Here is a 25,960-nt window from a genome sequence, read left to right as displayed (position 1 = left end):
GAAAAGACCTCCAAGATCTAGTCACACCTTTAACTCAGCACTTCCAAGCCCAACACTAAACCATGTCCCTTAAGTGCCACATCTACACCACGTTAAATCCCACCAGGGATGGGGACTCCACTTTCCTGAGCAGCCTGTTGATGGCAGAGAGACAGACTAAAAGCTGGAAGAATGCAGCAGCATTTGCTCAACAACCAAACTGGGATCCCAGGTGGGATCTGGAGGACATTCACATGAGCAGAGCAGTCCCTGCTCCCTGCAGCTGGGATGGCACAAGGGAGGGAGGTGCAAGGCTTGGGAGTCTCCAAAGAGACGTTTTAACAACGTGATAAAACACAGGAAAAGGAAAGAAACCGGAGGGGATGATTCTGTCTGGCAGGGCAGGATCATGCAGCAGCTCACAGCTTTTTGGAAAGGGCCTTTTGGAGAGGGAGCAGCTGCGGGGGGCCGGGGTTAGAGCTGGGGGGGGGAGCGGGGCCGCACACGGTGACAAACGGGGCATCTGGGCACAGGGCCACGCACTGAGCTGTGGCCAGAGGAGCTGTGGGCTTGAAACTGGTCCTGCAGCATGCAAGGAATGCTGCAGCTCTGCCTTTCGAGATAACCCGCTGACGAATGACGAAAGTAACTTTCTTTAGCGCTTCCTGACCGTGATGTCAGATTTCCTCTTATCTCGCTGCCGGCACCGCTGCAAAGCACCAGGAGAAAAGTGAGTCCTCAACGGGGGAGCTGTGAGCATCTGCTTATCACAGGCTCTGCAAACGGGGAAGGGAGGGTCTCTTGTTGAGAAAACACGTCGTTTACAGCGATCAGTGGGGAAATGGGTATCCCACGGTGCAAGCCTCTAAAGAAAGCTGAAGGATACGCCTCCTCCAAGTCATGCTGAGTTCCCCCGAGCTACTCTGACATTGCAAAGAAGCATCAGAACTCCCTTGGCTTGCTCCAACAGCAAGAGTGGAGAGAAAATCCAAGAGCATCCAAGTACCCAGCGGGAACTACAGGGCTGCAGCCAACAACTCTGCATGGCAGGGGGTTGGAACTAGATGGTCTTTAAGGTCCCTTCCAACCCAAAACATTCTGTGACCTAAAACTGTGCAAATCACAAGCTTTATCTAATCTCTCCAAATGGGTCTGCCCCATCCAGCTCACCTCCACATCAAGGTGTTACCAGGACAGTTTCAGGAGCAGTAACAAATCAAAAGCACAAGTGGAGCTTGTATTACTCCCACCAGCAGCACGAAATCTCCCATGGCTTTGTTCCTCCTGGCTTTGTTCCTCCCCAGCTTCACCCCATTGTCTCTGGTGCAGATGAGCAGCCGCAGAGACAGCGCAAAACATCCCTGCAGAAAATTCCCCCTCTCGCTCACATTTGGATTCAAGTCACAGCTCATCAATTACTTCAGATGGACAGATTAAATTTCAGGTTGTTGGACAGCAGATTTATCTATTGAGAAGTGGAGAACGAAATTATTTCTCAAACAGTTTAGCACTATTATTTCCCCCCCCCTTTCAAAGACATTCCCATCACTGAGTGCTCCCGGGCTGGGCAAATTCCACTTAGCGAGGCTGATTAATGAGCCTGAAACACTGATGAGGGCTGACCTCTCCACAGCTTCTCCTTCTCCTCACATCCACCCACAAGCAAGATTTATCCCTAGGAGAGTACCTGAGGGAAAGCAACCATTTATTTTAGCAAACACCCATAGCTGGTCACTGGGAGGACTGGGGGAAGGCAAACCTACACTGCAAGCAAAGGTCCTTCCTGGTGAGAAGCATCAGCCTCAGAGGGACTACAAACCTTCCACACCTGGTCCCAGAGAAGCACACCACAGATCCAGGGAGGCTGTCCAGCAGCAGACCAGCACACTGGGACAGGCTGCCAAGCCCCACATCCTCACACCTTTGCTCATCATCACTCCTGAACTGGTCAAGCGGACAAAGATCTTCCAATTACCTTATGGGAACTTCCCATTGTGGCTATGGGTGCTCAAAGGGAAGAGGTCTCTCAGATAACCTCATTAAAGCTCATGAACTGGAAACCAGAATATACACAGAACTGTGAAAACAACTAAAAATAAAATAAAAAAAAAAATAACAAAGAGAGACTCTAGAATAACCTATTAAATACCCAGAAGTCTCAAACCTCAGCCCTAGAGGCAGAGGAATGGCTCCCAGCACTGCTCAGAGTGGGCACAAACATTAACCAGAGCTCCCAGCCTGAATTTCTCACAAGACATGAGCTACTGGAACAAGGTGAGGACCAGTGGCAAACACCTCCGTGGTGGCAGACGCTGGGAAGAGGCGAGAGGAACAAGAGACAGAGCACGGGGTCAAATTATTTAACTCAGTCAGTGAGAGGTGCCCAAGAACTGTTCAGTGACACACTGAAGTATATCTTGAGGATGTATAGATGTGCTGGCTCTGCTTGCAGAAGTCTGTGTGAGGGGAGCAGCATTATCCCCCCCTGGGCTGCGAGAGCTCATCCTATTTTATCCAAGGCAAGTTTTGCTGACTCCTGAACTCTCCCTGAGGAGAGGCTTGTTTCCTTCATTACACAGGCTTCTTCAGAATAAAAGAAAAAAAAAAAAAAAGAGAGAGAGAGAAAAAAAGAATTCCAGAAGCGTGGCTAAAACCCCCATCAGGCAGCTGATGAGTCCAAGATAACGCGGAGCTGGAGGAGGGGACAAGGATCGAGTAACATCCCCCGGTTTGGAGAAGGGAAAAGATGCCCAGATGTTTGCGTCCTCGGAGGCAAACTCCCAACAGCAGCGATGACCTCCCCAAAGCTCAAAACCACATCTGAGCCCTGCCCGGTGGCAGGAGAGGCTCGTGAGAGCCCGTGCAAGGAGCCCGCAGACTCCCCGGGGGAGCGCTGGGCTCCGTCCGTCTGTCCGTCCCGCCGTCGGGGGGTCACCCAGCGGCACACACGGGCTCTAAATGAGCGGAAGGAAGCTGCAACTTCCCAAAGAAAACGGCGGAGCTGCCGCCGATGACAGTACTTCCCTCCTTTGTGGAGCCCTCGGAGGGCTGCAAACGCGGGGCTCCGCTGAGAAAGCCGGGATTTGTTGAGGGAAGGGCTTTAATTGCAGTGCCTTGGGGCGTTTCATCAGAGATGCTCTCTTTTTTATCAGAAATTCCCTGATCCCACAGCCAAGGTTTGGACAGCCCAGCCACCCCAAAATCCAGCGGGTCCAACAGGTTCAGCGCTGCTCCAAACCCCAGCCGTAAGTCTGAGGTTTGTGTCACCAAAACCCTTCCCGCTGAGGTTTTAGAAAACCCCACAGTCAAATCCCTGCGTCGCGTCGGGCTGCTGATTGCACTTCGGAGATTTATCTTCCAGGATGTCCCTACCAAAGAGATCTGCAGAGCCACTCCCAGGAATCACAACAGCTTCTGGAAAAATCAAGGTGGGCACAGCCCTCTCTGATGGCCCCGGTCTCCACAATCTCCTGGGGGATGGCAGGGCAGGGAGCAGAGGCTGTCTCAGCACCCCACTTCAGAGGAGAAACCCAGCTGGACCCTCTAAGGTTCATCAGTACCACAGCAAATACATCAAAAGTGGTTCTTCTGGACTTTCCCACAGTATCCAGGAAGCTCTGAGTCCTGCATCCCACATCTGGGGTGTCTCCACATCCCTACCAGCAGACTGCCAAATCCAGCCTGGGCTTCAGTGAGCAACTGGATCTGAGACTACAGAAAGCTTGGGAGCAGGAGAGCTTGGAGGGATTGCTCAATCTGTCCACATTTGGCACCTTGAGAGTCCCCTTCCACATGCATTAAATCCAGCCCTGTTCTATTCTTGCTGGAATTCATGCAGCTCCACCAGGAAAACTCAGTTAAGAAAGGGGAAAAAAAACTAAAAACAAAAACCCACAAACAAACAAACAAACCCAAAACAAACCCAAAACAAACAAAAACAAAAAAACAAATACAAAAAACCACACACACACACACCCCAAAAAAAGGAAAAAAAGAAAAGAAATTTAAAAAAAAGAGATGTCTTGGCTCATACTATTGACATGAAGTCCTAAATTCGTGTTTGCCTCACCATGGCTCAAACTTCATCACTCAGAAAACATGACCACAGATAAAAGATGGAAAAGGAAAATTGTGATTAGAGCTGGTCAAGAAACAAGATCCCTTCCCACGCACTGAGTTTTAGGCAAAGAAAATTCAAAACATTTTGGCCAACCCAAAGCTCTAAGACGGGACTTGCCCTGAACCATGACAATCAAATTAGAACAGACCATTCAGCTGCTGTTAAGGAAAGTGAGTAATTGCATAACCCTATATAGAGTTACACTGCAATGACACGCTTCCAGAGAACTTTCCAAGCAGCCATTGTTCCCCTGCTCCCCAGGCTGGCGCAGGGAATCGGACCGTGATGAACTTTTGACAGGGCAGTGGTGAGAACAGCTACAGTGCATCTCTGAGATGAGTCAACAGCAGCCAAGTCAGCAAATCAGGCCTTGTCACGTCAAGTATTTGGTCCAGACCTGAGGGAGGACGCCCCAGGCAGCAGCCTGCAAGCCTGGGCTAATTCAAGGAATTCACACAGCTGATTTTTGTCCCTAAAACCAAGCAGCCCTATGTAAGTGCTGAAGAGACAAGCTCTGAGATTTTGGAGGCAGAAGTGAACCATGGGGTGGGTGCCTGCTACAGCTGACTCCAATGTCATTTATGCAAAATTGTCAAAGCAGGCTGTTATTAAATAATGACCAAACAAATATGTTGAATTGAAGGCCTTTATATTGATTTGATAGGAGTCTCAGTTTTAAAATACTCATCATATCTGGAAGTGTTCAAGGCCAGATTGGACAGGGTTTAGAGCAACCTGGTCTAGTGGAAGGTGTCCCTGCCCATGGCAAGGGGGTGGAATGAGATGAGCTTTAAGGTCCTTTCCAAACCAAACCTGTCTGTGATCCCCAGAGAGGCACATCCTCCTTTCAGTGCACACACCACCAGCCTCACTGCAGGCACCCTATGCTTTCCTTTCTTAAAACACCCCAAGAAATCTTATTTCACAAGTTCTGCCATCAGACCACCAGCATACAATCTTCCAGCATCCAAAAGACTTTTCTGGGAAGAGCTTGTGTGGCTGCCATTGCATTAATCATCCATCACGGGTAGATACAATTTTTCTACACACAGTCATGATGTTGGGTGACTCGCTTCCAATTAGACTCACTTCACTCTCAGAAAGCCTCTGCAATTACAACTAAATGTGTTTTCCTCGCTGAAAGACGTGCCAGGTTACCTGCCAGGAGGCAGAAATGCCAAACAAAAGGAACACCCAAAACATTCATCCCACTGAGCCCATCAGTGTATCACAGAGAGGGAAACTACCACTGAAAAGCAAACACTCAGCCATGAGAAATATTTATAATGCTGCCTTTGGTGCAGCTTTTACCTTTTAAATTGGTGATGGAGGAAAGAACAGCTTGGAAAAACTGCAAACTTCTGTTGTTTTGAGATTTGCAGAGTCCTGTCTTGCAGACAAGTTCTGGAGATGATAGTTCAACTTCCAGATCACCACAGGACCCAGAGGTGATGCTGGCAGAGAGCTCTGCACCCTAAAGGATGGAAACAACCCTCTCCTGGTGATGGCTGCTGACAGACACCTTGACACCCAGGCTGTGTTACACCCTCCTGGACTGCTGCCCAGGCTGCCACCTACTCCCTGAGCCTTGCTAGAGAAACCAGGCCAGTGGGTTTGGTGAAAAACAGCCCCTAAATGTCACACCAGGGGCCAGGATGGCTTTTTTAAAAGTAGAAAACAAACACTCAGAACATTCTCTTAATGATGCCAGGTAATGAGGCTGAAAGACACCCTCCAGCTCCTTCCTAAAGAAGGAATTAAAGCCAGAACACTATTTCTCACGTCCTGGGTAACTGGTGCAGACCTGCATATGAAATCGAGCTGCATTTTTACAAGATTAAGCCCACAATGTGCTTTTTAATAGGTCTCTGGATGCCTGTGGCAGCACATGGGGCTCTGCACTGCATCAGCTCCTTATGGCAGGGATGGGGCTGTCTTGGAGCAGCTTAGCAGCTTCTTCACCCCCAAAAGCAGCAGAAAAGGGGTCGTGGGGTGTTCCTGGGCCAACCAACCTGTGCATTGCTCCTCCAGGCACCAGCTCCCAGCAGGGGGAGGTGGGAAGAGCAGGCAGATGGAAAGACAAAAGACAGACCTGCCCCAAGAACCCTCTTATCCAAGAGGAATTTCTAAGGAAAAAACTCATGTGTTACAGGATCTACAAGCCAGAACCTCGCCTGGGGAGGGAGCACCCACTGCACAGCAGCTCTTCTGAGCCCCCTGGGTCATGGGGAAGGGTTGAGCATCATATCTCCTGCTATGGGCAGCAGCAGGAGCTGAACCAGGGGCTGGCAGAGCTGGGAGAAGGGGCCTGGGGTGCCTGTGCCAGCATCTGGGGGCTGCCTGTGCCTGGGGACCAAGGAGGGACAGGCAGCCCTGAGGCCCTCGGAGTCGTCAGAGCTTCTTCTCCTCGGCTTTAAATAATAAGTGTTTTGTTGCATTTCATTATTGGGAAGAACCAATGCTGTGAACAGACAGTGTGAGCTGGAGAACAGGAAGGGGTTTTGTTTTTCCCCAGTAGTTTAACTGAGGCTCATCAAGTTTTCCAGCCCCGAATTTCTCCTGCACAAAATGAACCTGAAACGGAGCAGCAGGAGTGGGGAGCACCTCTGCCTGCAGGGTGACAGCCTACCTAGAACAGTGCAAGGCACAGAAAATTGGTGTGGGTTATTAAAAAAAAAAAAGGTCTTAATGGAAGAAAAAATAAAAAGTTTTATAGCTTAACTGCTTTAGTCCTTGTGTTTCAGATCCAGGACCAAGGGCAGACAGACAGATGTTGTTTTACAGAAGTAAGGGGGTAGAGAGATGAGGCTGGAGCTGTGGATGGGACACACCACATGTCTGGCAGAGCCCCTGCCACCCCACATCACCCATCCATCAGCCATGCCCAGGAGAAAACAGCCAACAAATCACCCATTTTAAAATGGAAAAGGAAAGGGGGGGAGACAGCCTAGCTGGGATGAATCCCCCCCTGCTTTATACTTTCCCCCCACTAACAGAAAATGTTTCAAGTTATAAACCACAGCTGGGTACTCAGGCCCTCCCAGGCCTCCCCTGAGTCTTCAGACATCAGTAGGTTTCAGAGTACATCCCAAAATCCTACTTGGTGTTCTCCTGTCAACCCCAACTCCATTTCTGTGGATGAGGAAAGGAAAACCCATCCACGAACACAGACATGAACCCACATTTTTCTTACTACCTCAACCCCTCATGCTGCCTTTGGCCATTTGCATTCAGGGTATCGGTTCCTCTCCCTTTCAACACTGCAAGGAAATTAATTAACTGAAGGGTAACTGTAAGTATCACAAAGCTTGGGAGGCCAAGACAGGAAATCTGAAGATTAACCATCATATTTAATGTATGCACGAGATAAAAATCAGAATGAACTTCAATCAGGGGAAGGGTGAGGAGGCTGCTGGTGTTACTGCGATGTTGGTTGTTTGGTTTTGGGTTTTTTTTAAGATTAGAGCATGTATTTTATCTTTAAGATTTCAATTAAGCATTTTTAGCCCTTGTGGAGAGAGGTGTAATTCCTTACTACACAGTATCAAGCATCATTCCATTCACTCTAACATGGTAATGAAAGATAGGTGGAAAGCAGGAGAGCCATCACTCCTCAACCCTGGCATTGAATTTAAAGGAATCTCCAGTTGTGGAAAGGATGCTCTGAGCCACAGCAGAGGCAGAGCTGTCCTAACCAGCTCCACAAGCAGTTCTGCACAAGGTGCCTTGCCGTGCCTTACACGTGCCCAACACAGCTTAATGATCCCAGTTCACACCACGGGAAGAAAACATGCAACAAAAAGGAAATTACTTCCCATTTCAAGTTATTTTTGCAAAGCAGAATTTAATGAGAGACTCCAGCCAAAATTAACTCTGGTCCGTAAAGTTTCCTAAAGCATTAAAAGATTTGTTACCACAATGAATTAAAGATCTTCCTGCAGTGCTTAAAGTTTCAACCATCAAATTCTGGCCACAGACTCCAAACCTCTCTGGACTTGGGCACAACCTCATCCCTGACCTCCACTTGAGGGAGAGCCTTAAACTGAATTAAACCAAGGGGAGCTTCATTTCTGATCCATTTATTTAAACCTCTCTCTGAGAATGTGACTTTTACCTTATCTGGCACATTTTTTCCTTCCTTCCCAAGCTCCAAAGGCAAAATTTACTGCCACAGCAATGCAGTGCAGCTCCTCTTCTGCATGATGAAAACAGGCTACAGAAAATTAATCTACTGGCTACTCAATTTGTAAAGCTGCTTAAAAAGGTCAGGCCCCCAGCTCATAAAAACCATCACTGAGAACAGATCCCAGTGATTACGGGAAATAAGGCTCTGGATATTTATATAAATTAATACTGGGGAGTATAATGAGATAACAGGACCCTCTAATCTAACACCCACATCCCACTCCTGGCAGCTCATGAAACACTCATCTATTCCAGTAACAGATCAGGAGTGCACCCAAAGCTGGCACCTGAGGCTAAAGGGGGTTAGAAATCCTCCCAAAATCTCTGGAATGCTTTGACTGAATAGTTTCCAGATCTGGCTTCGGATTTTTTTTGAGGCAAGTCTTCTTTTCTGAGTCAGACTAATAGGGACTAAACACACACCAGCAGGGATATATCTCAGTCTACCAAAAATATGGAAGAACATTATTTTGAGGGGGGGGTTCATATTTTTTTAATGATGCTCTGTTAAATTCTTTAATAGGAAGTTTAGTGTGTGGATTAATAACAAACATCAACACTCCTGTGACTCTGCAGCTCCCCCTGATTTACACCCACTTAAGCAAGAAAACTCAGTTGGAATGCCTCCCTGTGGGACAACGGGAAAATCCAGTTATTTCTAGGAGCTGACTCTGCCTCTCTCCATCCCTGCACTGACTTGGGGCTAGTCAAACACAGGTATTTCCCCAGGAGCAACCTGGTCTAGTGGAAGGTGTCCCTGCCCACAGCAGGGGCTTGGAACAAGATCAGCTTTAGGGTCCCTTCCAACCCAGACCAGTCTGTGATTCTAGGAAACAGGACTTAATGATGTATTTACCAGCCAGACAGGAGCAGTTACACCAGACAGTACCCTCCTAATTGGAATATCTAAAATAAACTCTGTGTAAGAGTGTAATTGCATTCGCAGAGCAGGGAGCATCAGGGAAGGCTGCATTGTTTTTGCTGTGCCAGTCTAATTAATTTGGTACAATTTGAGGGTGGAGAAAAGGCCCCAGGGACATGTTGGGCTGGACCATTAATGCTGCATTTCAGCCAGAGGGGTGAGGAGGGGAACTGGCAGAAGCATCCAGTTCCTTCCCCAGCTCAGCTGCTCAACTCCATCTCCTTCCAAAGCCACCCACTCTGCTCTAGTGGGCTGAAAACTGTCTGGACACGCAAGGACAGTACTCACAGCTTAATGGGAGGGGATCAATAAGTCTAAACAGGCAGCAGCCCTAAAAAAAGCTCACTGACCCATGAATTAAAGTTATTTTATTGACACAGTTAAGACAGTGTCAACACACAGTTAAACACTCTCTTCATTTCCCCTTTTTTCTGTCAGTATCCCTGTTCTAATTTCCGAAATACCACCCAACTTAAGTCAATTTTTACTACTACAGCTGCATATATAACTTCCTTCTGCTTTGAATTAGTCCTTTCTCTTAGCAACTGCCTCCACCAACACATACACAGTGTGGAACATACAGAGAATTGTTAGGCACAGAATTAAGGTGCAAGGACAAGCACGCAGATTTTTGTCAGCCTGATGTATACTCAGTTCTGTGCAGCCCCAAGCAGAAGTTATTAAAAACATTGGCTTAGGAGCCAGCATGATACATTTAAGAAGTCATACAGCAAACATTAATACAGGTCTGGCTCCTGTGAAAATGGCTGTGGCACGTATTAGGCTGAGCTGTTAGGAATAAATTGCTCCTCTGCATAATGCAATCAAGACTATGCAAAGAAAAAAAAAATGAAGGCTCCACACTATTTTACAGGGCCATAAACACCAAGGGAAATAAAACATCTTGCCTAAGGTGTAGCTTTCAATGCAAAAAGCTCTTATTCAAAGCAGTGCTTCCTCCAGCTCCGTGGGGAAAGGCTTTCCAGCTGCTGAGTGCCTCAGGGAGGGGAGCAAAAATAACATGTCATATAAAGTCATCATGACCCATCACTTCTGGTTGCACTCAAGAAGCAGACAGACTTTTCCTGGAGCACACTCCAACAAGAACAGCATTCCCTCTCCAGGACCTGAGGAGTGACCAACATCTGTCTGATGGACATCTGGCAAAGGGCTCCCATCCCGGGAGAGGGTGGGGAAGCCAAGGCATTGCACAGCCTCCTTTGCTGTTGGATGATTAATGGAGCCTTCCAGGGGGCAAAGCCTTTCCACATTTGGGTTTGTAACTGAAATGCACAGGTAGAACACATCAAGCCAGCCCGTGGTGGCTCTCCCCAAATCACTGAGTGTGTGTGAAGGGACACAGACCAAGACCCCACAGACAGCTGAGCCCCTCGGGGTGCCTGGCCCTGCACAGCTGGGGATGGGCACACACTGATGAGTCATTCCCCAGCTTGGCAAAAGGGATCAAAGAGGTTTAATTTGAGATTTTAGTCCTCCTCCACTCCCGAGTACAAACCCCTTCAATCCCAAGAAAATTTCTTCACGTTGCCTTGAATAATCCAATCAAATAAAAATGATGCCACGATCTGAAAAGCAACTGCAGCTCCAGTTTTTGTTTGCAGCCATCTCAGCTCTCCCCTGGTATCGAGCTTCTGGTCTAACTCAGACACTCAACTTTTGTCTCTCCTCTACACTAGCTTTCAGCTGCTTCCTACCCAGACAGAGTCTGGTCAACCACACGTCTGTATCCACAGAGAAGGACTTCATGGTTACACAATCCCTGGGATTGCATCCTCCTTCCCCATCTCCCACAGTCCACATCGTGAAGCTACAATGGCATGAGAACTGAGAACAGGCACTGCTTGTGTTTGGCCATGGACAGCCCAAGCTCCCAGGAAAACAGCAGTGCTCCCTTTGGTCAGCATCCCCAAAACCTGAGCAGGAGGGACAATCACACAGCACCTGTAAATTACTGGTTTGACCTTGTGCCACTTCATTCTTTAACCAGATTTATTTCCTCCATGAGAAGCTCTAAGGTCTCACACCAGGTCGGTGTTCTCCACAGACCAAACCAGCCCCAAATATGCTCATAAACCCTTTGGAGGGCTGAGAAATCCAGCTCAGATCTCTTCTAGCAGCCAGAACCTCCTCCCCAGCTGCCCAGTGGTTCTTCTCAGGTAGAATGAGATCTCGGTGCTCTGTATTCCCAGATTATCTGCATGACCTTTGCCCAGGATTAGGGCCTCTGTTTGCAAAGGGCTTGGAACCAAGTGGAGTTTGGACCTGTGAATTCATGAGTAATGCAAAAATACTCCAAAAAGTAACACAAATAATCCAAAAGTAATGCAAATAATCCAAAAGTAATGCAAACATAAACTGTCTGAGGGGCTTTTTTGAGTATTCATGTCAACTGCTAAAGGAGATTCCTGCAGAACCAGGGTCTGGAAGCAGCTCACAGCACACACACCCCACACACCCCCCCCCCCAGCAGTAACCTACTGCTGTCTCTTTTTTTAACAGTTGCCTTAAACCCTCAGAACTGTAAAAATCCAGCAGTTGTTTGGTTTTTTTTAAGCCACCCACAGAAAAGTTCTGCAACAGTTTTTCCCAAAGAACAGCAGGAATAACGATGCCAAAACACCCAGGGAGAGTGTCTGGAGCTGCAGCAGCGACAGGAACCCCGGGCTGCACATCAGCTCCCTTATCCTGGGATCTCACGGAGCTCCATGTGAGGATGCCAGAGCCAAGGAGAGAGGGGTGGGAGCTGGGAAACTGAGATGTGTCTTAAGCCTAATGAACACCGAAAATGTCAAACCTTAAAGAAATAAACGAGCCAGCAAGTGTTGCACGGCCCCAGGGCGGGATGGTCAGCCAGAGCCAAAAGGCTTTTTTTTTTTTCTCCAGAGTTTTCAAGTAAAACTCTAAGTGGGTGGAGGGAGGAGAAGTTCTACGTTGATTCTTCAGCACTTAAATACATGACAAAGCCTGGCTGCTAATGTGACAAAGACAAAACCGAGCGGTTATTAAGCTACCTCGAGCACAGAGACAAGTTAAATACCCCCTTTTTGTCTGCAGGTTTCTCCCGTGCTCTGTCAGGGCGGCTCCTCCTGCCTCAGCACCATCAGAGCCAGGTAATAACAGCCCTGCTCGGATGAATAACGGGTTTCCATGGAGTGATAACACTACCTGATGCCTTGTCTGTATCACACAGGATCTTCACACCATGACACTGTTATTAGAAGAGACGTCTCTCAAAAAACCCTCCAAATCATAGGGAAAAAAAAACCAACTCAGAAAGGGGATTTGAGTGCTTCCCAGCCTACACAAGAGCAGTGCTCAGAGAAACACACTTTATTCTCTTTATTCCCCGGGATCAGACCATAAGAAACCTGGTGGCTACAGGGGATTAGTCCTTCCCTCTGCCCTGCCTCAGGAGGTTGAGCATCCATGCAAACACACAGCCCCATCCTCTCTGCTCCCATGGAATCATGAGGCTGCTTTACACCTCTTGAAGTTTTACTCCCACTCCTTTCATTCACATCCAGATAAATCAGATGTTTAGCCTTGCTTAGGATCATTTTTCTCCAAGCATAAAACAGATAATACTATTCACTTCGTTCTTGCTGGTGGAGCCCAAAGCTGAGTGTGGGATGGTTTTGGTGGTTTTTTTTTTTTAATTATTTGACGAGGAGGGAAATCCAGAATATCACCTCCTCTCTAGTCACTAATCATTCTGCTTTATAAATTTTAAAACTTGGGTATTTTAAATTCGCTTTCAAGTCTATGAGGCTTCAGAGAACACTTCAATCACATTCTTATGTATTTCCCCAATGCAATGAAAGCAACAGTTTCCATGCCTGTTCATTTGCCTTCCCTTAAGGAAAAATGAAACTGTCACATCACAGGACTCCAGGAAAAACACCAGGGGAGGAGACTGATAGAAATACTTGACCTCACTGCTGATGACACAGAGCTGAGGGTCAGATGCCTGCCCAGGAGAGGCAGAAGGTGAGTGGGATCCTGATCCCTGGAGCTGAGGAGGGATGGAGAGGGATCATCACAGGTGAACACACCCTGGCAGTGCCAACCCCCAACTGGGTTCAGCATCTCCTGATGACCCCAGTGAGAGCCAAATTGCAATAAAAAAAAGACCTTTATGAACATCCCACAGATGCTCTGCAGGCTGGGATGAGGCATCATGGCCAGTCTGGGTACCACATACCCACTGGTCTCACCAGGGATCCCCTCCCAGCTCCACCCTGAGCATCCACTGCTCCTCTTTGCCTCCAGAAATCATGGAATCACAGAATGGCTTAAATTTAAGGTGCCTTCCATCCTATCACCTAATTCCAATCCCTCCATGATGTACAGGGATGCCACCCACTAGATCAGGTCGCCAGAAAAGCAGAGCTATTTCCAGAGGTATTCAATATTCACACTCACACACAGCCAGCCCAGCTCCACCCAGGAATAGGACTTATCTGGCAGATTTAACCATGCCAGAGAAACACTCAGAAAGAACCCAGAGCCAGCAAAAGTACTCTTGGCTTTGGGTGAGCACTGAAACAATAAAACAAAGGACACTCAAGTCCCAAATGCACATCACAGTCCCACATCACAGCCCTGTCCTTTCCCATTGCAAAGGAACAGATTTTGCCCACACTGCCAAAATTACCAGGAACTATGAAAATGCAATGAGGCTTCATCTTCCATCAGTAAATTCATTTATTTTTCTATAGAGGCTCTCACCCACCCCAGCAGCTGTATGCTAATTCCCCCTCAGCACGGCTTTATTATCACTTGGAACAGATGTTGCAGCCGCTCCAAAATCTGGAGGTTACAAAAACTATTAACCTAATCTGGGCAGCAGGATAAGGTTTGGGAGGGAAGGGGGGTGTTCAGCACTGAGGGGAACAGCTCAGCCCCATCCTTCTGCCACTGTGGCCAGTGGTCCCTGACAGCAGCACAGCCAGCAAAGTGGCCAGGCTTTGCTCTCCCTGCTCCTGCACAGCATCCAGAGCAACAATGGGATCCAAAACTAATTGACAAAAATACCCCCAAACCTTACAAAACAAAGATGGAGCGATCAAGGGAGACGATGTGATTTACAGGCTTGTTCCAAAAACTCAGGGAAATTAGCTACAAGATCCCCATGGGTTTTCATTTGGGCACAAGTGTGGATGCAATAAGCTATTTTTTTTTAGGGGTGTCTTTGTTGGGGTGTGTGTGCAAACAGTCATTTCAACCACAGATAAATCCAACTGCGAAAGGTTTAGCATTCCCCATGGAGCAGCTTTCTCCAGAGCAGCCCAGTGTGACTCCTGGAGTAATTAATGCCAGAATCTATTTATGACCTTTGAATAAATTGTTCTTTTCTGAAGGGAAAGCTGTTAAACATGTTAGCAAATATAATTAAGAGGGAAGGGGGGGGGAATGACAAAAATCTGGAATTAAATCTCTCCTAATTAGAAATGCTTCGTGCAACAACCTGGCTGAAACCCCACATTCTCAGGCAGATACTGTAGCTTCATTAAAGCTCCCTCATTACCCTTCCCGAGATAGCAGAGCTGTCAACATGAGGGAAATTCACTTCTAACCTTTGTCACCTCTAAGAAAAAAAAAAAAAAAAAAAAAAAAAGATGTTTAGGTGTTCTCCATGCGGGTAAAGCTTGGAGACGTGCACCTGAACATGCTGAGGCTGTAAAACCTTCCAGCAAAAGGTCTGTTGTAGTATCAGGGAAGCATCACTCCCTTCCTCCCCAGCCACAGCCTCCCATTGTGTCCCAAGGAACAGGTTTTGCTGCCCACAGCCCAGGACTTCTGACCAGGTTTGCTGTATCTCAGGTGAAGTTCTCACCGGGGAGACACTGATTGCATCATGCAGAAAGTGGCCAAAGCTGGTGGGAGTGGCATCAGTTAAAGCTGACACTTCCAAGTCCCTTGGAAATGTCCTCACTCTCCATCAGCATGAACATCCCAACCCCTGGAGAACCCAAAACTCGACTGATGTATCAGAAAGGGCTGAAGTGAGACCCCAAATCTGTGATGCTTTCCCAGCATCCTGCCCTCAGCACTGTAACCTGAAAACCCAGAGGGCAGAATGATCCACATTTGGCAAGATCTCACACTTATTTTTAATTATTTCAGAAAGCCCATCTAAAGCTCCAGTTTTATGTAAAAATATCTGTGCTCAAGTAATACCATCTCCAGTTGGTTTCACAAACAAAAGATGACCTATGGAGTAAGATGCTCTATGAATCATGATCTGCCTCCCTGGGAACAGCAGCTCCCAACACAGACCAGTCCAGCACAGTCCAGGCAGGTCAGCAAACCACAGTGCAACACTCACATTTCCTGTCCTGCAACTTCACACTGAAAAATCCAGACTTTTGGAGGGAGCCTGGAGCTGGCCAGGCCCAGCCTACCTCCTGGGATGGCTGCTGCTGAGCTGGCTGCTTCCATGCTCCTGGTCCCTTGGCAATATGAAGTTCACAGGTCTATTTGTTGCTTGAAAACTGATCATTTTGTTAAAAGACCCCCACATCCACCTGCAAGACTGCACATCTCCCCACCCGAGAGCTGGAAGTTGCCACCAGCACCATGATAACACCCACTCCCCAAAAACCAAGAGCTTTGCCATCCCCACAGCCCTCCTGGCTCAGGACCTTGTGGGTTCTGCCCAGCACCAGTTGCTCTGGGGCCAGATGACCATCACAGAGCCATTTGCACCGTGCAGATCCAGCATCTGCTGGCAGAGGGGCACAGAGGGAAGCCCCAGGGCCAGTTCAGTGAGGCCAGAGACATGCTGTGCTGAACAGCTGCTGCTCCAGCAGCAATTCCCAGAAAACAGCCCCAAATCCTGCAGCAGCAGCAGCAGAAAAAGATAGAGAAGTTGATCTATAAAGAGGAAAAAAAAAAAGGCATAAACTCTACAGCATAACATACTGAGTTTACTAGTAAAGTTTCTGTTTTATTTTCTGTTTAAAGTCACATTTCTCCCACAGCCATGGGAGAAAAAGACTTGTCTCATTTTTTTTTGTCTCCTCCCCTCTCCAAAGCAACTTTCTTGGAAGATCACTCACGTGACAAAGTGCTTCCCATAAACACAGAGGGTCTCGATGTGCACACAAGCCTGTCCCAGTGCTGTACACATTTCCTGTCCTGGGGACATGCCACTCAGCCTGGGATTTCCAGTGTTTAACACACTCCACCTCTTAAAGAAACATCATTTTATTTATATATAAATATATGCATATGTTTTACACATCTATCTCTATCCTATATTTTATATTTATATATATATATAAAAACATTTATACCACCATGTATCTATCTATCTCCTATTCTTATTGCTTCTGCCACAGAGACAAGCCCAACCTCCCAGGAACAGGGCTCTGCTTTAGGGAAAATCTGTATCCTCCCATGAACTTAAACGCTCCCAGCCCAGCTGTGAGCATTCCAAGTACCTGATAAACCCAAAGGAGCCAAACAGCTCATCCTAGAAAGCAAAAACAGCGGATACAGCACATCTTCCTTCAGAGCAGTGTGGGGGCAGGTGCTCAGCAAGGACACAGCGACCAGCCCAGTGCAAGGCACTGCCTTGGGGCTTTCCCACAGGGCTGGAGGAGCGTGTCCCATCCGCAGGATTCGTGCAGCCACGGCTTTGTGACACAGCACAGGGAATGCCCCGCTCCCAGCTTGGGCTACATTTGTTTTCCGTGCACTGGATGCTCTTGTTGTGCCCATGAGTTCAGTGGATTTCACAGACAATTCTGTGTTTGCAGCAGTAAACACAAATCACTTCTCCCGCTCCTCCCCTTCCTCATCCACAAGACTCCTCTGTTCCCTCCTCGGCCCCCTTCAAATACCAGATGTTCCATTTAGCTGTAAACCACTATAAAACACAACAAAAGATATGAATGCTATAAAAGGGCCAATTTACTCCCCCCCTCCACCAGTATTGAAGTGTATGCTGGAAGAGAAAGAGCAAATTTCCTCTATGGGAACCTTTTAACCTTCCCCATCTCCCAAACCCTGGCGGTTTGGGGGCCAAATCAAGGTCCCAGTGGGGGCAGGCACGAGCAGCTGCTCCATGGTCCCCCAAAGGAGCCAGGGCATGGAATGAAGCTCCTGCCAAACAGGGGACTGGACATCCCAGGGAGGCACAAATCCCTCTTAACCTCACCACTTGCATCATATCTAAAGGCAGCCAGTAGCATCTCCCTGTGCCAAACCAGGTTCATCACCTGGTCAGCTATGGTACGGTCTGGGAGAGAACACAGGGTGGTGCCACTCCCTGCAAGGGTGTGCAGGGCACTGCAAGGTGGGAGACGTTCCCCAGGTCCAGCAAGCCTGGGAAATCCAATCCTGAGAAGTCAAGCGGCAGCACAGCAAATAAAAGCTGATTTACCACAAGGTCTGTACCACAGGCAACGCTGCAGAGTCCCCTGACAGGGGAGTTCACTGGATCACAGCACTGAGGAGCCAAATGGGCAGAGAGAGTCAGGATATGACTCAGGCTGGTGGCCTTCCAAGGAGGCAAAGGAGGACCTTCAGCTGAATCCTCGCTGTCCAGACAGGGCAGGCCCAGGGGTTACAAAACAAGAACAGATTTCACATTACCTCCTGCTGCCCAAGCAACCCCTGGTGGGAGGAAGAAGGACAAGGGAGGCACATCCTTTGTCCTGTGACGGGAAGGGCTGGCAGCCCTCACATCAGGGTGAAACAACTGTTTGGGGACTCCAGAAAAGGGTTCAAAAACTTGTTCTGCAGGACTTGTTAGACAGGCTGGGGAATTTGATGGCCAAACTACTGCTCTTCAGTGACTTCTGAGCATAACTGATTTTTTTTTTTTTTCAGAGCAACCAGGCTCTGCGCCTACACACAAACAACCTGATCCATCTGCACCTGTATTTTTTCCAGTCCTTTCTATGGTGGAATCCTTCTGGCCTTGGCTAGAGCACAAACACCCTCTGACTTAAGAGGAGGGGGACTCATATGGTCCAATCGCCCATTACAGATAAAGCCCAGGAAAACCCTTCCAATTAGGGCATCCTGGCTAAAACTTACCATGAACATGGGCAGGGCTCAACGGGGCTGAGCTATTTCAGAACAGGATCCCAGTCAAACACCCCCCCAAGCAGCACAAAACACCAATGTACTGAGAACAAGCCACAGGGCTCAGCAGCTGCAAGGTCACCGATAAACCCGAGGTATGGGACACCTGGACAGCAGCAGTTTTGTTATACATAAAACCCTGTACTCTGCCTTCTGGTTTGGCAACCTCCACCTGCACCAAACAGCAGCCAGGAGAGCCCAGCCCTGCCTGTCCATCCCCTGGAAACACAGGAGGCTCAGAGCCATCCCAGAGGGTGGAGAGCAAGGAGCGGCTGCATCCGAGTTGTATCATCGGGTGAAGCACAGCCCTGAGCTGCAACCAAAGAAAACACAGAGGGGGGGGAGGAAAAGCCGTTTTTATTAGAAACAGACCTTTTTCCAGGCTTTTTCTTGAAGGGGAGATACAACTCTGAGAAAAGTAATTGCATTAACGCCGAGTTTGACGTTGTCAAATGCAGACTGTGATTAATAGCTGCCCTGAAAAAGAAGGTCCTTCCCCCTCCTATAAAAGGAGCATCAAGGGCACACGGCTAAGAATAAGCAGGACACATGGCAGGGGTGGCAGGTGAACCTGGGCAGCTGCTGTAAAGTAACACAGGAGTCACCCTGTGCCCAAACTGGTGCCCTGGGGCTAATTCTGACCGGAGAGTTGAGGGTGACTCACTGCAGGCTGGCAGCAGGGACAAGGCCAGGCTTTGCCTGGGGCCAGCACCGGTGAGCCCCAGGGGTGCTGGGATGATGCACAGACAGCTGGGCAGACAGATGGACCCGGCATTAACAAGAGAGCAGGTCACCCTGATGGGCACTGAGCAAGCCTTTGGGTGGGACCAGAGCTCTGGGAAGCTGTGCTGCTGCTGGGAGAGCAGCCACTGGACCATTTTAAGATCACTGAGAGTCCAAGGGATCTGACTCATGTTAAGAGAAGGGGAGGGGAAAAAAAAAAGAAAAAAGAAAAGCTACTGTGGAGCTCAAGGGGGGTGGATCCATGCTTTAAAAATCAAAGCAGAGATAATCTTCACTTCCCAGAGGTATTGCCAAGCTCACTGTATTTACCAGCCTCCACCATCCAATCCTCCCCACCTCAATATGCACACTTGGCATGTGCAGCAGCCCTTTACCCCCTCATTCACACTGCACCCTAAATCTGTGGGATCCTGACGCTCCCAGCCCAGCTCTGCTCCGAGAACCCCCAGCCCAGGCTGCTGGGATTTATGGGATGAGCATATCTTTGATAGACTTCTAAACACAGGCTTGAGGGGAATCAAATGGAGAAGGGAAAAAGCTCAAATGCTGGAAAAAAGGTTTGTCTCTTTAAGAGGCGACAAAGAAACAGATCAAAAATTTGCCCTCAGGTCAGTCTGAAGCAACGTTTCTGTCACTGCCAAAAAATCAGGTCCCTTCTGGCTACAGATGAGCTGAAGAAAGCAAAGGGTTCAAGGCACAGGGAGTCCCACACCCATGACAGGGTGCTGGGTCACATCCTGCCATACATGGCTGAGGTGGTGATGCTCAGCCCTCCCACATAATCCAGCCTCCATTTCTGCAGCCCTAATCCCTCACCCAACAGCCCTGCTCAAACCCAGCCCCAGCAGCTGAGCATCACAAGTGCCACTGCTGAAAATCCAGCTGTTTGTCCCTGGAAGGACGGAGCAGGAAGGTACCCCGTGTTCCTGGCGGTACATCCAGCACCAGGGATCCCCACCAAGGAGGATGGACAAGCCAAGCATTTTTTACAGCTCATCAACATGCTGTTGAGAGAGAAGGCAGCTTCCAAGACCCAGTCCCAAACTTGAAAAACGACCAAACTGACTGTTTTTCTGGCTTTGTGTTTTTAAAGGCATCTATTCATTCAAGAGCCCGTTCCTGGTAGGTATTTAATGCAGGTATTTAACTCTCATCAATCATTCAAGGAGTAGGGGGGGGGGAAGAAAAGTTTTCACTGCTTTTCATGCTGCTTGGCACAGCCCACAGGATCCATCGAACACTTTCTGCCGCCTTCTGCCCCACCAGAATACATATGAGCCTTCAGCTGCAGGTTCAGTTAGGTCTTGCAACCTCAAACAGCCAAAAAGAGGGTACTACCTCTGGCTAACACAAGGTTTTAGAGGTCTGCTTGACATGCAGGAGGCATGAAGGGGGGGCTGGGAAGGAAGACTGGAAGCAGCTCCCATTTGCAAGGAGCTCTCGAGCTCGGCCTTACACACAGAGCACCATTTTTCCCCCCTTTTGTAAAAGCTCAGCACATCCAAACGGGAAGTCACTGAGACACAGTAAACAGGGATATGTAATGAGGCCATTTTTTATAGCCTTTTTTTTTTTTTTGGAACAGGACTCAATTTCAAGAAGAAGAGAGTAAATAAAAAAGCCAGAGGACCTGAGCAGGGTAAATCAGAGTCACTAACTACACAGACCTTGCTCAAACAACCCAAGTACCCAGTCAGCTCTGATAATACTGAATTATATTTAACCATTATATCATGACATATGGAAGTAATTACAAGCACTGTAGCTATAAAGCCTTCAAAAAAAAATCCCAAAGCCTTGTGAATAATTACCAGCACCAAATACACCAAGGTGCCTTCATCCCCCATACACCTGGGGGAGGCAGTGGCTACAGACCACCTGCTCCCTGTTGTCATGGCAAATGAGCACCTACATCATCAATAAATAGGATTTTGATAGCAAATTAATGCCACCTTCGAGAAGAACCACCAGGCATGGAGCCATCTGACAGCTCAGTCAGGTGTAGGGCGTTACACCCATCAATCCTGGGAGTCAGTTGTCTGCGTTGGTTCCTTAATAAGAGCAAAACAGAGCAGTGGGCAGCCAAGTCATCCTGCCAATTACGTTTGCTGCGTCTCATCAGTCTCAAGAGCCCTAATAAAACCTCCAGGCGCTGCAGACCGAGATGGATTATCTCTAGAGAGATGTCAATATGCTTCAAAATAAGAATCCTTAATGAGCTGGCCATTACTGCTAACTTAGAGCCTGTGCACACACGAATACACACATTAAATCTGTGGCTGCTTCATCTCAAGAATCCAGGAGGTTCTGAAGCAGGAAAAAGAAAAAAATATATTTAGTAGTGTGCAGACCAAGCTTGGAGGAGGGGTGAATGAAACATGATATCAATGGGAGTCTTGATGTTAAATCACCCCATCAACAATGGCTTTGATGTAGGTACCAATTCCCACCTCTCAACACCTGGAGGAATGTCAATGTTACAGAAGGTAACAGTGCAACAGCACCTTCAGACAGCCAGCATGGGGCAGGATTTGGGGCAAGTATGTTCATCCCACTTCCCAACTCTCCAGAAACAGCCTCTACAGCAAAAGCAATTAGCAGAAATCAAGTTTTACTCCAGCCTCATCAAAACTGGCCTCACAACCACTGACTCTCAGAAGAGAACTGGGCTTTAAGACTGTTTTTCCTGTTTATTTTGTCAGCCATTGTGGAGGTTCAGTAGCTTTGGGTCATCCCATCCTGCCAGGGACCCCAAAGCACTGGAACTGAGCATGAAAATAATGCAAATTTGATACTGCAACCTAATGGGGCCATTTGCCTTATTTATTTAATTAAGCACCACGTATTAAACTATTGCTGCATGGCCAACCTGGCCATTTCACCAGCCTGGCTTCTCTGCTGAACAAGCACAGGGAGGTTTTGGGAGGACAGAGGCATCAGTCCATCCCTCCACAAGAAGAGCACCAGTCCCTGCAGCTTCCCCCTGAGCCTTGTAGCACTACCAGCTCTCCAGCCTCCCCTCACAGCCCACCTTCAACACCTGCAAGGAAAAACAAATCAGCATGGAAAGGGATTAAAAAAATAACACACAAGTGTCTGGATCTTAAAGCGTTTCTCTGCAGAGAGATGTGATTTCACCTCTGGCTTTTGAAACGCTGCTCACCTCGGGCAGAAATCTGTTTCTCATTACACACCTGCACAGCCCCACTTAATTCACCGAGAAAGGTGGATGACAGAATATTACTGGGTGTTTCAAGTCTAGCACAAGTGTCTTGTCCCCTGGCATTTTAACTGATTAATAAAAGAAATAACCTCTGTAGCGAGGCAGACAGCTGGTTAGCCAGCCCAGCCAGCCAGGTAAAATGTGCATTTATCATCAAAAACAACCTCTGAAGTTCCTGGGTGCGCTGTCTTGCACATCCCTACCCTGTGTCTGAACACATCACAGCTGTGTGACAAAGATGGGTTCCTACATTTTTTCCTCTGAAATTTGGCCTGGAGAGGCTGAGCTGAGCACCAATAGCCACAGTGGGGCTGGGGCACTACAGGGATGTTTGTCCCCACTGTGGTTTTGGGCTCAGATCCTTTCCTCCCTCTCACCTCCCTGTGCTGCCAGGGCAGCAGCAGATGCTTTTAGCCACCCTGGAGAAGAAGCCAGATTCCCAAATTCAGGAATTGCCAGAGAAGCACCCAACATATCAAGTATAAAGACTGATTTGAGACTCATTTGGGTCTCATCCTGGCCAAGGACAAGCATCAGCTGAGCCTCGCCAGAGCATCCAGTCCCACACCAGGCTCTGCACATCCTGTGGGCTCAGCTTTGTGCTGCTCCCCTCTGATTGCCAGATTCTTGCAGAGGTGACCACCAAAGCCATCCCAACCAGCCAGTTCCCCTCACACTCCTCCCAAAGCTGGGAAAGCAGCCAGGTGGGGCGAGCAGAAAGCAATTTCATTAAAGACAGCGGGGCTGTAAACTCTTCCCTCAAACAAGTAACACCTGCCTCAGCAAGGGCAGCAAGAACCTCCTCTCAAGACTACCCCCTGGGACTCTCCCTACATCACAGCTCCCATAGAATCATAGTTTAGGTTGGAAAAATCCTTAGATCATCGAGTCCAACCATTAACCTAACACTGCCAAGTCCACCACTAAAACCATGCCCCCAAGTGCCACATCTTTAAACCTGTTTTGAACTCCCCACAGGACAAATATCACACCAAAATTAGGTTTGTAGGATTATAGTATTTCCTTAAAAGGAAAAAAAAAAAAAACAGCACAGCATGCTATTCTCAGCACGTTCTAGGAAAGCTCTAGTCCCCCACACCTACAGCTCCTCAGGACAGTTTATATTTGGAAACATCGGTCTGTGCGGAAGAGAGTTTGATCAGTTTGTAGCCTGGAAAGCCAAGAGGAAATCTCACAGCATTGTTCCACCCTGGGAAGAGGCATCAGGACGTGTTATTATTTACTCTGAGACAGCACCAGGGCTGACACAGGCTGGTTTCACCACACTGCTGGGGATTCCCACTCCGGTTCTTTGCAGGATCAAGATCTCTGATTCCACAAGCGAGCACCAGCACTGACATCCTCACAGCAAAACACCCTTTGCTCCCCAAAGAAGGACTCCAAATTTCAGAGCTCCTGGCTGTCCTCAGCCACAGCAGCTCCCCCAGCACACAGGGTTATGTCTTGCTGGGTGAGGGGGACAAACAAAAAACTCCAGCAGAGGAAGGGAAAGGCACTTGCCAGACGAGCAGCGTGCTTGCACAGCACAGGAACAGAACTCGTGTTTGTATTTTACGCTATTTATCTTTGAAGGCTTCAGTAAAGTTAAACAGAATCTCGAGTAACCTCACTACCGGGAAGTTTCCCTTCCCTTTCACCCCTAAAACCTGTTGTTGTTCAAAAATAAAAGATAACAGTTTACCATGAACTTGTCAACACAGGGGCTGCCGCCGGGGAGGGCAGAGAGCCCCATTTCATTTGTTTCCAATCGATTTCACTTCCCGATTCTCATGCAAATACCCACAGCTCAGCTTGCAAAAACATAAGCAGAACATTTAGACCCAAAACAACCTGAGCTGATTTTACTTTCATTCCCCCCCCCCCCTTCGTTTAAAAGCTTCAGTCCACCAAACCGACCAGAAAATGGAAACACTTCCATGGAGGGAGCCCTTTCAAATTTCCCAAACCAGAGAGCCACTATGAGAGCTGGGCAGGGAGCGGGGCAGGGGGCCAGGGCGCAGCTGGGGTCGCTGACCCGAGCCCTCCATCACCCCCGGCCCGGACCAGCTGCGGCTCCGCGGGGATGCGGCTCCGGGAGCCCCGACACCGGCAGAGGGAACACGGGGGGTCGGACACCACATGGCCGCGGTCCCTGCCCGGCCGGGCTCGGGGCAGGCTTGCAGAGCACCAGGGTTTGCGTGTTTCTACAATTTATTCATTTATTTTCCTTATAATCTTCCCAGCCAAAGTTTTGTCCCGGCGCTCGCTCCTCCCGCACATCCCAGACGAACCAGCGCCTCCACAAAAACCCCGAATAAATCCCATCTTCTCTTGAGCCCTATTATTTGCTTTTGTTTCGCCATGACTGTAAACAGAAGGGGGATGTTTCCCTCCTTCCCGGGGTGTGCTCTCCCCGCCCCGGAGCCCTTCCCGTGCGGCCGCGGCTCCCACCGGCGCTGCCCCCCCGGCCCCGGGGAGAGAAACCAGGGGGGCTGCTGGGCATCTGGGGGGGCTGAAGCAGGCGGTCTCCCACGCATTCCATCCCATTCACGCATCCCACCAAGTTTTGCGAGAGCAACGCCCGCATCCAGGGATCCAGGGAAGGGCGTGCTCGCAGGGGTCCCCCACCCACCCACCCTTCCATCCATCGATCCCCTCCTACCTGGGACATCTGGGGCCTGAAGTTGATGTCCTTGAGGTCGATGGAGCCGGGGGAGAGGTTGTGGAGCAGCTGGCAGAGCAGCACCCCGTCCCGCAGCGCCTGCGCCAGGTCGAAGACCACCGCCGAGGGCCAGACCACCCGGTGGTTCGGGGGCAAAACTTTGCAGTCGATGAGCCAGCGGCCGCACTGCCGCCACTCCTCCATGGCCGCGGTCTGCTCACTCACCCGGCCTTCCTCCTCCTCCTCCTCCTCCTCCTCCTCCTCCCGGCGCTCAGGGGCCGCGGGCGGCTGCCCCAGGGGCCGCTCTGCACCGCGGCTCCGCGCTACCTCCCCGCTCCATCGCCGCCCGCCGCCCCGGAGAGCATCGCTCCGCGCCGGGGCTCGGAGGAGGAAGAGGAGGAGGAGGAGGAAGGAGGGCGGCGCGGAGTTTTCCGGCAGAGGGCTGCCCCTGCCCCCGCTGCGGCCCCACCACCTCGGCCGGGGTTAGGCGCGCCGCATCCTCCGGGAACAAAGCCGGGGATGGACGGACGGACGGACGGACGGACGGACGGACGGACAGCGCGCACGGCGGGGCCGCCCCCGCGCAACTCCTTCCCCCTTGCCCTGAGGAAACTTGCGCCGCTGAGGGACCCCACCTGCGCGGCCGAGCCGGGGACCCGCCGTGGGTGCGAGTTTTCTCCCCGCCCCGAGCAGCGGGAGGAGCCCCCGGCCCGCCCCCGCGGCCCGCCCCCGGCCCGCCCCGCCGCCCCTTTGTCTGCGGGAGCCCGGGCTGGGAGCGGGGGCGCTTCGCGACGCTTTGGCTCCGATCCCGTGTTTTTTTTTCCCCTTTTTCCCTCCCCTTTTCCCCCCTATTATTTTTTTCTCCCCCCTTCCTTTTTTTTCTCCCTGTTTCCCTCCCCCCCCTTTTTTTTCTTCTTTTCCCCTCCCTGTTTGTATCCCTCGCTCCTTCCCGCCGCTGCCGCTCCTCTCCCTGTTCCTGGAAAGGCGCCCAGAGCCCCGATGCTGCTT

The 25,960-nt window shown here is 49.4% G+C and overlaps 1 protein-coding gene across 2 annotated transcripts in view; it reads right to left on the bottom strand.

The window, feature by feature from the left end:
• VAV2 (vav guanine nucleotide exchange factor 2) overlaps positions 1-25,632 on the bottom strand; it is a 132,040-nt gene extending 106,408 nt beyond the window's left edge. For both annotated transcript variants that reach the window (XM_051808244.1, XM_051808243.1), the window contains exon 1: positions 24,953-25,632. In XM_051808244.1, coding sequence (XP_051664204.1) covers positions 24,953-25,156 — 204 coding nt within the window. In that variant the 5' untranslated portion in view covers positions 25,157-25,632. The remainder of the gene's footprint in view (positions 1-24,952) is intronic.
• Between the last annotated feature and the right edge of the window lie 328 nt (positions 25,633-25,960).

This window comes from Manacus candei, unplaced genomic scaffold (assembly GCF_025592945.1).
Source record: "Manacus candei isolate 608988 ecotype Guabito, Panama unplaced genomic scaffold, ASM2559294v1 h1tg000071l, whole genome shotgun sequence".
In the NCBI taxonomy this organism is placed as follows: Eukaryota; Metazoa; Chordata; class Aves; order Passeriformes; family Pipridae; genus Manacus; species Manacus candei.
This window is presented reverse-complemented; position numbering and strand designations above follow the sequence as displayed.